This window comes from Hordeum vulgare, chromosome 2H (assembly GCF_904849725.1).
Source record: "Hordeum vulgare subsp. vulgare chromosome 2H, MorexV3_pseudomolecules_assembly, whole genome shotgun sequence".
Classification (NCBI taxonomy): Eukaryota; Viridiplantae; Streptophyta; class Magnoliopsida; order Poales; family Poaceae; genus Hordeum; species Hordeum vulgare.
Genome location: NC_058519.1, coordinates 485,258,138 through 485,272,081, shown reverse-complemented (window position 1 = coordinate 485,272,081; position 13,944 = coordinate 485,258,138). Strand labels below are relative to the sequence as shown.

At 43.4% G+C, this 13,944-nt stretch overlaps 1 protein-coding gene across 1 annotated transcript; it reads right to left on the bottom strand.

Moving 5' to 3' along the window:
* Positions 1-6,736: 6,736 nt before the first annotated feature.
* LOC123426782 lies at positions 6,737-12,197 on the bottom strand. Its single transcript, XM_045110664.1, has 8 exons — positions 11,850-12,197; positions 10,391-10,957; positions 10,201-10,307; positions 8,596-9,988; positions 8,268-8,495; positions 7,941-8,171; positions 7,605-7,858; positions 6,737-7,509 (listed from the first exon to the last, which is right to left on the bottom strand). The coding sequence occupies exons 1-8, from the start codon at positions 12,021-12,023 to the stop codon at positions 7,038-7,040; spliced, it is 3,426 nt and encodes a 1,141-aa protein (XP_044966599.1). The 5' UTR covers positions 12,024-12,197; the 3' UTR covers positions 6,737-7,037.
* Between the last annotated feature and the right edge of the window lie 1,747 nt (positions 12,198-13,944).

Sequence of the window (13,944 nt, the reverse complement as noted above, 5' to 3'; positions counted from 1 at the left end):
TACTCATGTGACCGTCGATTCCGCTTCTCGAGCGTGCTCCATCGATTCAAAATATCACGAAAAATCCGCTCCCCCTCATTACCCGAATGGATTCCGTATATGTAGCGCATAATGAGGGGAGCCGAATACCATGTCGCTCATGCTTCCATGGGACCACAGGCATTCAAAACAAGAAGGCAATCAGATAGCCCGCATCATGGCACGAGTGGGACCCGTCGTACCTCGCTAATTGGACAATCAAAGCCCCGAGCTCGCGATCGTACGAATCATTGAATTTACCTTCCCGAAAGGTATTCAACTATTACCGATTGGAAGCATACCGACGTGCTCTAGCTCTCAGAATCTTTCACTCTTGAATCCGTAGCGGTTTACTGAGAGCTCGAGTGATGTAGCCCCGAGCTACAACCTCGGCGTCCTTGATACACCCAAGGTACAAGCGAATGCCTTCCACTCGGCCAGTAAAACCTCAACTTATTCGGGGGCTACTGACGGGGTTGTACATTAGGGGTAGTCCTACGGACCTGCATCCCTAGGCCTGCCCAAGACCCTACATGGACATCAGAGTCCCAAATGTCACCGATGCAGTCGTGATCTCACTCGGACAAGTGTATCTTCACTCGGCTCACGTGAGTTCACTCGAACTGTCTCGTATCAGTCGGACGTACTTCTACACTCAGACTGCAGCAAGGCATGGGCAACGAAGAGACTGCAACGGCTACAGACTTGAACTATCACATGAAGTGTAGTGAAGACGTGTCTTACCAGTAACAATAGAGTTAGAGCTCCCGTTTATAGTAACTTCCATAGTTATTAGCATTTACTCGCCCTTGTAGTGAGGTTCGGTCGGTGGTGGTGCACTCTATATAAGCCACCCCAGGGCTCCTGTGCAATGGTTCAACATTCTGTACTATCACATATCCTATAAGCGAACACCAACCATCAAGGCTCGAGACGTAGGGTCGTTACCACTCCCGAGTGGGGCCCGAACTCCTCAGTGTATCCATTGTGCCCTAGCTAGGCTCCGCCCCTCATTCGTACCCCTGGTATTATTATCAGGATCATTCCCATGATAGTCGGCATGTTGGTGTCGCGGCAGGATAAGGCCACTCACCACTACGAGGGGTGCACCCACGGTGTGGAAGCCTCGGAAGGAGGCCATCATATTTTATGTCTCCGATGATGAAGAATAGCTTGTTTTTCTTAGCTTTATCAATAAGGACCTACATTCAGATAGCTATGCGGGTTAAGCACGTTTAGTTTACCTGTTGCATGTGTTGCTTCTACCTTTCATTTAGAAATTTAATTGAAATACCCAATGGAATGCTACTTGCAATCTGACCTCCCAGTATATGCTCTATTATGCAATGTGGTACTTAGTTAAAAGTTTTGTTCAGTTGTTGTGGTGACCATTTAACTATTTAGTTCAATTCAACAATGTGATGTTCGATTGTTGTTGGTAAAATTTTGTATTCTTATGCATGTGAGAAATAAATCTAATTTAGATGTACTAAATACATGTGAAAACATATACAATTGCTATATTTCCTAGTTCTTAGCACACTTGGTTTAGATAACTAGCTTTTCCATTTGGCTCAAATTAATCTGTTCTGCAATGTGTTTATTTTTTATTAACATATTTCACTGATAGTATGCCACATATCATTTATAACCTGATCGATATCTATCTTAAATAGGTTGAAGGGGGAACCGATGGGATACACTGAAGTTTACCATCGACGTTTGCACATCCATGGTCCTTTGACTAATAGCACATTATTGAGCAATTGCAGGAACCATTATAATATTAAGTTTTTTAATAATTTTTTCTTGCACATGTAGGTCCTGCTATAAGAAGTATGGACCCACTGTTCAACCCTTTTTCATGTGGGGAAATGAGGTGTCCTTGAATGTCAGTCAAATCAAGAAACTCAGAAAGATTGTTAAGATAAACAACTAGCTACAAAGAACAACAAGATGTTTGTTTGCACAGTGAAGAAGACATCAGTCAACTATAGGATGGTACCATCTCTTTCACCTCGTCCTTTTACCTTTCCGCCATTTCAAATTTTAGAAAAGATATTTATGCATATGTTTGTTTTCAGTCCTTTTCAAGGCAGTTCGTCGATGATTACGTCTCAAACCACCTATATGGTCAAGAAGGAAGGAAGATATTCATACAACATCCATAGTATAATCTTGAAGTCTTCCTCAATAGGACGAAGGATGGGCGGGAAATCATCCACATGCACTGGCCTAAAGTTGTGAGGACCTTCAACATCACTGAAGGCTCAATTTACGCCTTCCGCTTCAATAGTTTTCTAGAGAGACTCATATATCTACTTACCATCTATGATGATACTTGATTTCCAAAGGTTTTAGATGTTGCATTTGAAACTTTGTCCTATTATGCAATTAGGTAGCTAGGTAGTATATGCCTATATGATGTTGTACGCTCATGTAATTCAATTATGAAATCCTGGTTGCCGTAATACAAATAAGAAGTATAGTGTGTGCTTGATATGAAATGTTAATTTTATTACTAAATGGATTATAAATAATAGTTATTAGGCTGATAATTGTGGTTTCTATTGCGGACGGTTTCTAAGACATCATCGTGGGTGATGACCTCGACAAACCCACACGGTTTCTAGAAAGTTAGCGTGTTTGATCAGTGAACTTTCACACACGACTTTCGGTCGACAACTGTGTGCGTTAGATAGAACTTCCTTCATACACTGCTTGGCTTGAGAGAATTAAGGCTGATCTTACCTGGCTTAGATATAGAGTGTCTCCTGATCTCAGTGATTATATAACTTCATTTGTAGACAATCTTTAGTCTCTCACTGTATTTTTTTCCTTCTTCCGTGTGGGGACTTTCCTCCAAAACATGTAAATATTTATTATATATTAATATAGCATAGTAGGAGCCTCTCCTACTATTTTCAGTCAAAAAACTGTGTGTCAGCCCCCCTATCACAAACGTTTTCACATAACAAGTGTGCGTGATGGACAACCCAATGCAAAACAGTTTCTTCTAGGAACGCTGAGTGATGTATTGGCTATTGAATAACACAATCGATAGAATTATGACTATCGTGTGTGATGCCCAGCCCTATCATAAACGATGTGATGCAGAAAATTGTGTGTGATGTGCAATACGAACAGAGATGTATATTTGGAATTATCTGTGTAGGATGTGAAGCACATCTCACACGACTTCTTCAATATGTCTGTTTCTGATGGTCCTCCCAATCGCACACGCACTATTTTTGCCTCGCATGTGTGACCACACGGAGGCATCACCGATGAATTATCTATGTCATGTGGGATAACCCCCCTATCACCCACACATGCAAGGTGATATTTTACAACTACATCGTGAAAGTGGGTTAAAACCGTTTGTATAGAACACAATTGCACTAGTGAAGAATATCACATATCATGTGAACGAATAAAAACTTAGGATCAACATTGGCTAACCGATAATTGTTTGATGAAGGGAGATGAGATGTGTAGCATCCCCAAGCTTATATGCTTGAATTTTTTTGTAATATTTACTTCAGTAGCCTTGGACATCCCCAAGTTTGAGCTTTTGTATCCCATTCAATCCTCTCATATCCCGGTTTCACCTAAGACTCAAAATTCTCATCCATAGAAAACTTGAAAAGAACTCGTGAGATAGGTTAGTACACATACGAGTAAATCAGTACTTCATGTACTGCCAAGACAAACTTTCTAATAATTTTCAAACATTAGGTATTGTATACTATTATTTCACAATTTATATCCATAAATATAAGTCATGAAGTGATAGGATAAGTAGATAATAAAACTATGACAGCAATTTATCCAAACAGAACAGTCTGTAGCAATTCATTTCAAAATTATACTTATATAACTCAAACAATTCTGAATATTTAGGACAGGCTAAAGAATTTGTATGACAGTAGTATAAAACAAAATTCAGAAACTTTCCACGTTCCACTAAAATCTCATAATTCAAATACTATAGCAAAAGTTTCTGTTTTTATACAGCACACCTCACACATGCAATTCAAGCATTTTAAGGGCAATTCTTGGGACTTTTTATTGAAAACCAAGATTATAAATAACAGCAAGAAAATACTAAAGAAATAAAATGGTGCTCCAAGCAAAACAGATATTATGTAACGAATAAAAATATAGCTTCGAGTGAGATATACCGATAGTGTTGAATACGAAAGAGGGGATGCCCCGAAAGCTTAGTCGCTTGAGTATTTCTTGGGTATTACCTTGGGGTGTCATGGACATCGCCAAGCTTAGGGTCTTGACGCTCCTTATTCTCCTCATATCAGTATCTCACCTAAAATTTAAAAACTTCAGTCACACAAAACTTAATAGAAACCTCGTGAGATCCATTAGTATAATAGGCAAATCATAAACTTTAGGTATCGTTGTAAATTGATTTATATTTAACCTCCCCACCCCCCCCCCCCCCCCCCGGCCCCCGATACAATCCATGCATCATAAAAACGAGCAAATTATGCAAGCCAAAACAAAATCTGACTAAAATAGAACGGTCTGTGATGATGAGCACTAAAACCAAACTACTATAAATCTAAAAATTCTGAAAAAAATAGTAAAACCTGGGGAATTTGAATATCAATATTGTGTAAAAAATCTGATCAAAATGACATTTCAGTCAAATCACAGAAATTCTGCATTGAACGTAAAAGTTTCTGTTTTTGCACGAGATCAAATCTACTATCATCAAAATCATCCCAAAAGCTTTACTTGGCACATTATTTTTATGGTACAGTAGTATATACAAGGGGAAAATTATTTTTACGAAAAACTTCCATGAAAAATTCTACATTATTTCCACGAGCATGAACACAAGTGTTCAAGGTCGACCCTCACTTCTCCAATGCATAACTTTCCAATCGCTAGGAAAATAAAATCTACTTAGTGATAAAAGCAAACAAGCATACATGAGAATGTTAACCCCACGCTGTTGCTCCCCGGCAACGAGCCAAAAAAAAGCTTGATAATCCCCAAGTGAAAGGAATCGTTGTAGCACTTTTCAAATATGGAAGTGATAAGTATGGAGTGTCGAACCCACAAAGAGTTAAAGGTAAGATTAGTATTCTCTCAATCCCTATCCGCCACTGATACGTCTCTACATACACCGAGCTTTTGCTTCTATCTAGAAAAGAGAAATAAAACTACGTTGTGGGTATAAAGGGGATAACTTTGCATGGTATTAGAGAATCATAATATGAAAAATAGTAGTTGGATAAATAAAGTTAGAATATATTATAATATATTACAAATAGAGAGTGTCTAATATTGTTGGTATGTTGTGTGAAATTGTCCTAGACAATTGATAACAAGATATGTAATCATTATTCCAATTTTATATGAGGGAGAGGCATGAGTTAACATACTTTACGTACTTGCATTATATAAACTAATGATTCGACCCCTAGCAAGCATTCACAAATACTACAAATCATTAAGGTAAACACAACCATAGCATTAAACAACAAGTCCCCTTTACTCCCATACGCAACAACCCCCTCACTCGGGTTTGTGTTTCAGTCACTCACGGAACCTACTATAATCAAATCATGAACGTATTCCAACACCCTATAGCAGGAATCCTTCACATGTGCGCGGCACGCAAGGCACCTTCGGACAGCACCAACACAAAACACACAACTCAAACCAATCAACATCATCAATCAACCCAAAGGACAAAAAAATTTACTCAAACATCATAGGATGACAACACATTAGTAGATAATAATATGTAGCATAAAGCACCATGTTGAAGTAGGCGATTACAGCGGGATGCGGAAGAATGGACCGCTGAAAAGAGATGAGGAAGGTGATGAAGGCGACGATCTTGATGAAGATGATCACCACGGCGATGGTTCTCCCGTGGGCACTCTGGCGCCACCGGGAAAGTGAGGGAGAGATTCTCTCCCTTGGGCTTCCTCCATGGCCTCTCCCTAGATGGGGAGAGGTTCTCCTATCTGGTTCTTGGCCTACATAGCTCCTGCAGGAGCGAGAGCTCCTCCGATATTGGACCTCTCTGTGTGTGTGTGTGTGTGTGTGTTTCTCTAGTTCGCTTTTATTTTCTGGCTTTTCATCCTTTCTTAAATATGAGATCCGTAACTTCTATTGGGTTGAAATTTTGAGCGGCTTTTTATCTGGATAATATCTTTCTTGTGGCGAAAGAAGGGCTCCAACCGTCTTGCGAGAAGCTCCCAAGCCATCAGGGCACGCCCAGAGGGGTGGGCATGTCGAGGAAAGCTGCAACCGACGGCGACGACGGTCCTGCGAGAGGAGGGGGAGGGGGATGCCGAGCGTGGTCTCTTTCGAGCGACGACGGACGTGCGATCGGGTGGCAACCGTGGGCTGCAAATCCTAGCGGGCAACAACGGTGATCGATCGGGGCGACGCTGGATCAGGCCGCGTGATCGCTAGGTGGTTTGTTACGTCGTGGAAGGGACGTGTCTATTTTTTAATGCGTCAGCCAACTGCTTCGAAGGTGGTGGAAGGGATGTGTCTATTTTTTAATGCGTCAGCCAACTGCTTCGAAGGTGGTGAGGCCGTAAGGAGCGTATGGACTCCGCCACTGCTAGGCACCGTATGACCATAATGCCCTTATACGGGTCTACTTGCTCTTATGTATTAACTACTATATGTCCTTTTCACAACCAGTTATTCAGGAGTTTTTACACCCAACTCCTCAACAACGAGTAGTATATATTTACATCATAGACAATTACTAATCACATTATTGAGTTCTATTACAGTGACTGCGCCATCATTGGCGTAACCCAGGTGCCATTGAGCATCTTCGGGCCCTGCTGACTAAATTCTGGAGCTGGGACATCCATATTTGCCCTACGCCAAGAATTATTAACATCCTGAACTAGTCATTAATTTCTGTACAATGACTTGTTCCCACCTCATCCAGTGGGACAAGAATTTACAACCGACCCAACGTGTAAGCTATATTCACCAACCAAAGTAAGCTATATTCACATTCAGGCGAGCGCTTTGTACCACGGGCCGTGGACCTTCTCCGAGACCGTGGCCACCCTAATGAGCACTTCGGCCGCCTTCACCACCCGGCCAGCGAGCTTCGCCGCGCCGACGCGGCGTAGAGCTGCGTCCGCCAGCTTCTGGCCCTTGGCACCGCTGCCCCCGAGAACGACGCCACGGAAGGCGCAGTGGACAGCCCGGGAGACCTTCTTGAAGACGACATCGTCGGCTTGGAGGCTCTTGAGGAGCACTCGGGTTATTATCTGCCTCCTCGCCTGAGTCCTCGCGTCCGACAAAGAGCCGGCTGAGGCCGACGCGCTCATCATCGCCTCCACGATCTCTTCGGTTCCTGCCTCCGGGGAGCTGTCCAGCAGCTTCACCAGGGCGCCGAAGAGTTCGGAGATGACAGTCTCCAGCTCCAGAGGAGTGATCTTAGAATTCTCACTCATCAGAACTTGACGCAAGACGAGCATGCTGCACAAACAGTAAGTTCAGTTAGCACACGCTCAAGTTTTCATCCTGCAGACAAGGCTAAAATAACATGAGTATAAGATACTGTGGTAGTTTACCTCGTAGCCATCACAATCACTACTTGAAATTGGCCCTGCACGGCCCTCAATCTCAGAAAGTTGAGGTGGAAGCTCTCAGGAGTTGACTGCAATTGCAAGCCCTCCATACCACTGATAAGCTGCAACAAGCCAACCCTCACAAGCTTGTCAACCTTCTCTCCCTTGCACTCAGGTAAACCTGAACTACCTGCTGAAGCTACAGCAGCTGTTGGTGCTCCATGGCCAGCTCGGAGCACTGTAACAAGGGGCTGAGCCTGCACAAAAGAATTAAAGTAGTGTCAGGAACCAGATAACAAATAGAATGCCGCTATGCCGCTGATGTTGTTAGAAACTTACATGATTTGCTGCTGGAAGAATTGAAAGAGAGCCCAGATGTTCGCTCCATTCTGCGTCCACGATGCTCTTTGATGCTGAAATCCACTGTAGAGTTACAGGGAGAGCAGCTGCATTGGCAGGGGGTCCGTAGCGCTCGCCGAAAGCCTTCTGCAGGTACTCCACTCCAGCAGAGCCTTTTATCGTCGGCTGCATCAGCTGAACATATGCCTTGCTCACTTCTACTTGCAGTTGCTGTTTATAACAGAAAAATGTTAGAATTCCACTTCAAAGAAACAACTGCAGTTAACTATAGGACAAATTTCTATAATGTATTAACGCTCAACACACCTTTATTTCTTCCAGAGTGAAACGCAGACCCTTGATGACAGCAATGACGAACGAGCTGACTCCATTATCATTAACTTCAGAACTTGCAGCCAACTCGCTCAATAATTTGTCATGACTTGCCTTCATCTCATCATCCTTTGCAGCAGCAGACAGCTTTCTGACCATATCCAGCGAGTACTGCAAAATCTGACCCAGATATTGGGTGTCCTGGGAGCCTGACTCGAGAACCTTCATTTGTACAGGAACAAAACTATGTCAATGTTTCATGAATAAGGAAAGGTAAGGAACTCGAGGACAAATTTTTACATGCATAATACAGGGATCTTACCTGGGACAAAATTTCGAGGTCAATGTTCTCATAGATCTCCTCCTTCCAACCCTTGGGAGCCAAGTCGTGCAACGAATCCCTCACTTCCTTTACCAGGTTGATCAGTTGGCTGTAGTCTGGTTTGTCTCCTCTCATCGAGTCGGTAACCACATCCCAGAAAGCTTTCTCCATAGTTTCCCTCACTTTGTCTTGGAAATCCTTCTCAATGGTACGGCCATCATTAGAATTGCCAGCAATCGCACCACCATCCTCATGAAGCATCTCATTGACCATTTGCTCATTCTCTGTTGGCAGATTCACTGGTGATGTGCTGCTTGATGCTCCAGAAGCTCCAAATAAGGACCGCACAACAGACCTTGATCCTTCAGCATCTGTTTTGGAACTCGTATTAACCTCAGAAGGCGGGGGCTTTCCAGATGAATCAATGCTCAGAGGAGTAGATACGTTTGCCACAGGTGTTGCCAATGGACTTCCATTCTCCTTCGCTTCAAAGAACTTTGACCTTGCATCTGAGAGAGCAGTCTCCATACGCTCGATACCTGCATCACCACTCAGATGCTGAACCTTCTCTCTTAGGAGTGTTTGATCGTCAGAAACCTGCTTCTGAATCGCCTTCATATCATGGGTGAGGTTATGTGACTGCCCCTGGGCAGTTAACTTGCATGTTTGCATCATTGACAGCTCAAGCTTGCATGCAGCCCTAACAAGATCACCCTCCAATGATCTTGCATCTTTTACTTTCCACACCACAAATCTGTAAAGGTAGGTGCACCAGGCTTTGTCAAAATTAACCAATTGAATCTTGAATTTACTTTGACCGGCAACATCAGAAGACTTCTGGCAACTAGATGATTCAGCACCATCAAGAGATGGCTGCCTTGAGGCTTTTCCTGGTCCCTCGAGTATTGTCTTAACCAACAGTTCAAACTCCCTAACAAAGTTTGCTGCTGACTCCATGAGTAGCTTCTCTTGCTCACCATCTTCACTTAAAACAGCACTAGGATGAGCCAGGATCATGTAAGCACAGAGTACCACCCTCAGTGAATATCTAGACAGCCTGCTTGTTTCAGTTGTTCTTGCTGGCCTTTTTGCTGGAACCCTTGTTCTTCCGTCTCTACTCGGGGTTACTTTCCTCTTTGGAGTCACAAGGCGTTTCAGTAGATGGTCAATATTTTCTGAAGATGATGAGCTTGCTGATTGAAAAAGAGTCAAACGCCTCTCGAACCGGTCAAGTAATGCCTTAGTAGCCTCAAGAGCTGTGGGGGATCCCATCAACATAGCTAATTCATCAAATGGCATTGACTTCACAGATTTTTCATTAATTCCCAAAGCATCATAAGCTTGAGCTAAGCCAAGTGTTGTCTTCCTGGACTTCACAAAACTTCTCCAGCACCTACAGTATACGAGAAGAAAACTTCAATTAACTCGAACGTGCAAATACAACCAAACAGTTAGTATTCAAATAATTTACTGTATGGTAGGTTTTTTTTACCCGAAACTGTGAGAAGAGAAATTCTCACAGTATATTATTATACTTTCTCAAATAAAGTGATATGTACAGCAGAGAGGATTAAACTGTGAGAATTTACTGGATGGTAGTAATACCTTGCAAGCTTTCTTGAAAGAATATCTGCATGCTTGATGTAATCAGCATGAGCAGAACTGCATGGACTTCCTCGCTGCTTCAAATATTCAGCTCTCTTCCTCTTGGCCTGTTCCAATAAGATAACAAATCAGATAAGAAGCAGAATAAGAGAACTCAAATTGTAATCAGTGTATGTATGACGATACATACCCTCTGAAGTTTGCTTTCCAGATGTTCTTTCAATTTAATCCTCTCTGCTTCTCTCTGGCTGCTTACAGTCATGGCTGCTTGTTGAATATGCATCAGCCGAGCATGAGCCTTCCTCTTCTCAGCTTCTAACAACGCCAGCCGTTTCTTTTCAGCAGCAGCACGCTTTTCCAGGATAGCAGATCGCACCCGCTCTGTATACTTGCTCTCAGATGTCGCCTTCTGCACCAGGGACCTCTCTGTTCTCTCCTTCAGTGCGGCCCGCCTCTGCATATCTGCGTGCAGAAGGCGCATACGGTTTTCCTCTGCCTGTCGGACACGAGACTCGACTCTAGTCTCAAGTTCTTCCTTCTCCTTTTCAAACCGCATTTCCACATCATTCTTCGCTGCTTGTCGGAGTTCATCCAACTTGGCTAACCGGTTCTGTGCCTTTGCCAAAAGGCTTAACCTTTTCTGCTCAGCTGCCTGAAGCCTGGCTTCAAGGCGCTGTCCGTAATCTTCCTCTTGAGACGACCACGATGGGCTCCGTGGCTTCTTCCTTGCTTTGCAGGATAACCAATCGTAAAATTGCTGCAGAGACAATTGAAAAATGAGTTAATTTGATCAAGCATGTATCCCTAATTCACTTCAAACTTAATTTTAACCAAAGAGCACATAATTATTTAGTTGTTTCTACACTCCTACCAGGATTACATCGACCAACAGAACTACAGAAGTTGCAACTAAAATTTCAGCGGTAAAGTTACTTCTAAGCAAACTAAGTGGTCGATGATGAAAGCAAACTATCCTACCAAACTACCATAATTTTCTACCACCGAAACAACCTTGAAATCAATTGCTAACTTAAGTAGTTAGACCTTACAATAATTTCACCTTTATTACTCGTATTTGATTAACAAAACTTTCTATTTTTACTGGCAACTCGACATAAACCGATGCAGATAACTAAATTAATTACTAACAGACCCTGTTTACGCTTTCACCGAACAAAAGATAAAATTGAGACCTTTTCAATAGGAGCGAAACGCTCCAATTCAAAGACCAGAAAACTCCAAACTAGAAAAGAAAGAAAAACCGGCAAAATCCACCAGAAAAGCAATTCGTGGCACCCGTGAGACCAACTTCAGCTCACGACTACCTACCGCCAAAACAATTCCCAAAGAATGTTACTTCGACAACCCCACGAACAGGCTCAACCAAAGGAATTCTTTCACAGGTCTAAAATTACTGTAAAATCCTTCAGATACAGCACCACTTTCTTAATTAAAGTACTATAAAATTATATAGCACTTCAATAGCAGGACATGCAACTATCGTTTCACCAATAAGGATGGGAACCACCGACGAGGAGAAAAAAGCAGTCCTCAACACTTCGAATTCACAGTTCGCAATCCACCGTGACGAGGAAGAAGGGGAAAAGCGAAGAAAAAAAAAACTAAAGGTACCCGACAGGGACACCTACCTGCCTCCGGTGGTCGGCCTCCTTGAGCTTGGCCTCGATTTCCTCGGCGCTGGCCGGCCCGCCGCCCCCGCTGGCCCTGCCTTCGAGCAGCCTCCTCCTGATCCGCGGCGGCACCCTCGCGGCCGCCCCCTCCTCCGCCGGTATCTCCATCGCCACGGGCTCCCTCACCCCCATCACCGCACCGATCAGACTCCCCTCCGCCTCCCTCGCCTATCGAACTCGCCGGCGAATCCCGCAAGCAATCGCCTCGCTTCCTCCTCCTCCCTTGCTTGCGCCGCTCCTTTACTCCTCCACTTGTTTTTCCTCTCTTTTTTTCCTCGCCTCTCGAGTTTAGTTTCTTCCGCGCCGTTGTGGGAGCGCCACGCGTGACGCTATATAGGTGTGGTACCAGGTACTTCCCGGAGGAAGCGGTTTCCCGAATCGCGGAGCGGATCGGACGGCCGGGCCGGGCCGGATCCGAGACGGATAGGGAGAGGGCGTTTCGGTAATTTGCACGGCGTTAGGCGCTTCGGGACGGTTCGGCGGTTGGGTCGCGCCCTTTTTCGGGGAGTTGGGTTGACCGAATTGCCCTCCGGCGGCTTTGTTTCTCCGTTCCGGGTTCAGACAAGTTTGATTTGAGTTTCACTAATAAAAAAAATTAAAAGGTTTGGTTTGAGTCCGACTCAGAAAATGTGATTACGAAGTTTGGTCATTGGAGCGTATATCTGTTTAGGAGGCTGCTTTTTATGTTGACAACGATAGGAAATGAAATATACATCAATATGTGTACTTGTGTATGAACCTTCGCGATTTTCTCACAAAAAATAGAAGAACTTCGCGATAAAGATAACCTTCTTCTCCGTTCTAGGTTTAGGCAAGTTTGATATGAGTTCAACTCAAAACAAAAAAGAGTTTGATTTGATTTTCCCTAAACAAAAGAGTTCAATTTGAGTTTATGTAAATGTGATTAAGGCCATGTATAATGCAAGGTGTTTGGTAAAACAAATCGAGTTTTTCTAAAACACTGGTGCTTATTAATATATGAGATGTGCTTAATTAAGCGTCTATCCTTTATAAATAAGCATCAATGTTTAGACGAATTTGGTTTATTTTTTCTAAGCACTTGTAAAATGTCGTTTATGCTCGTAATGCATTTTGGTATTTATGACAACATATGTTTGTGATCTAACCACATGTACCAGTGTAAACACTGACGTGATAACACAGAAGATTGCATGGATGGTTAGATGTCCCTTTATTTGTAAAATAAAAAATGTTGTCGGTGATTTTCATTCTATTATTAAGTTCATAAGGCAACCACACTATTAAGAGGGGGTGCATCCCGAAGATACCCACGAATCAACCTCACTTATACCATAATACAAGTGTCGGCATCAAAATCTACAGATCTCGGGTAGGGGGTCTTGAACTGTGGACTTTGGATCAATGGGTTAGACTTTGGATCAATGGGTTACATGAGAGAGGGGAGACAATGTTTACCGAGTGAGGGGTGTGAGAACTACTTCAGCCCCTAGTCCGACGAGGGTTTTGAACCCATCGAAGTACATGTTCGAGTGAGCATAAGTGCCATACTATCTCGGGAGTTCGGCCTCGGTCCATTCCGCCACAAAGTCGGCCAGGACATGATATTTAATGGCCCGTCGAGGTTTGTAGGTGAGCTCGAAGGGTACGAGCTCGATGGCCCATTTTGCTATTCGGCCAGTGGCATCTTTATTGTTTATAATGTCATTCCGCGGAACTTCTGAAGTCACAGTGACCTCACACTCCTGAAAGTAGTGCTAAAGTTCCCGTGATGCCATGAACACTGTATAGGCGATCTTTTGGTAGTGTGGGTACCTTGTTTTGCATGGGGGTAAGGACTTTGGATATGTAGTAGACCATCCTTTGAATCTGTAGTTGTTGGCCCTCGGCTTCTCATTCTACGATGAGTACCGCGCAGACCACTTGATTGGTGGCCGAGATGTATAGTAACATCGGCTCCTGTGTAAAGGGTGTGCTAGAATAGGGTTGCTGGATAGTATCGCCTTGATGTCTTCCAAAGCCGTTGTGGCCTCAGCGGTCCACTTGAAATCTTTTGTTTTCTTAAGCAACCGAT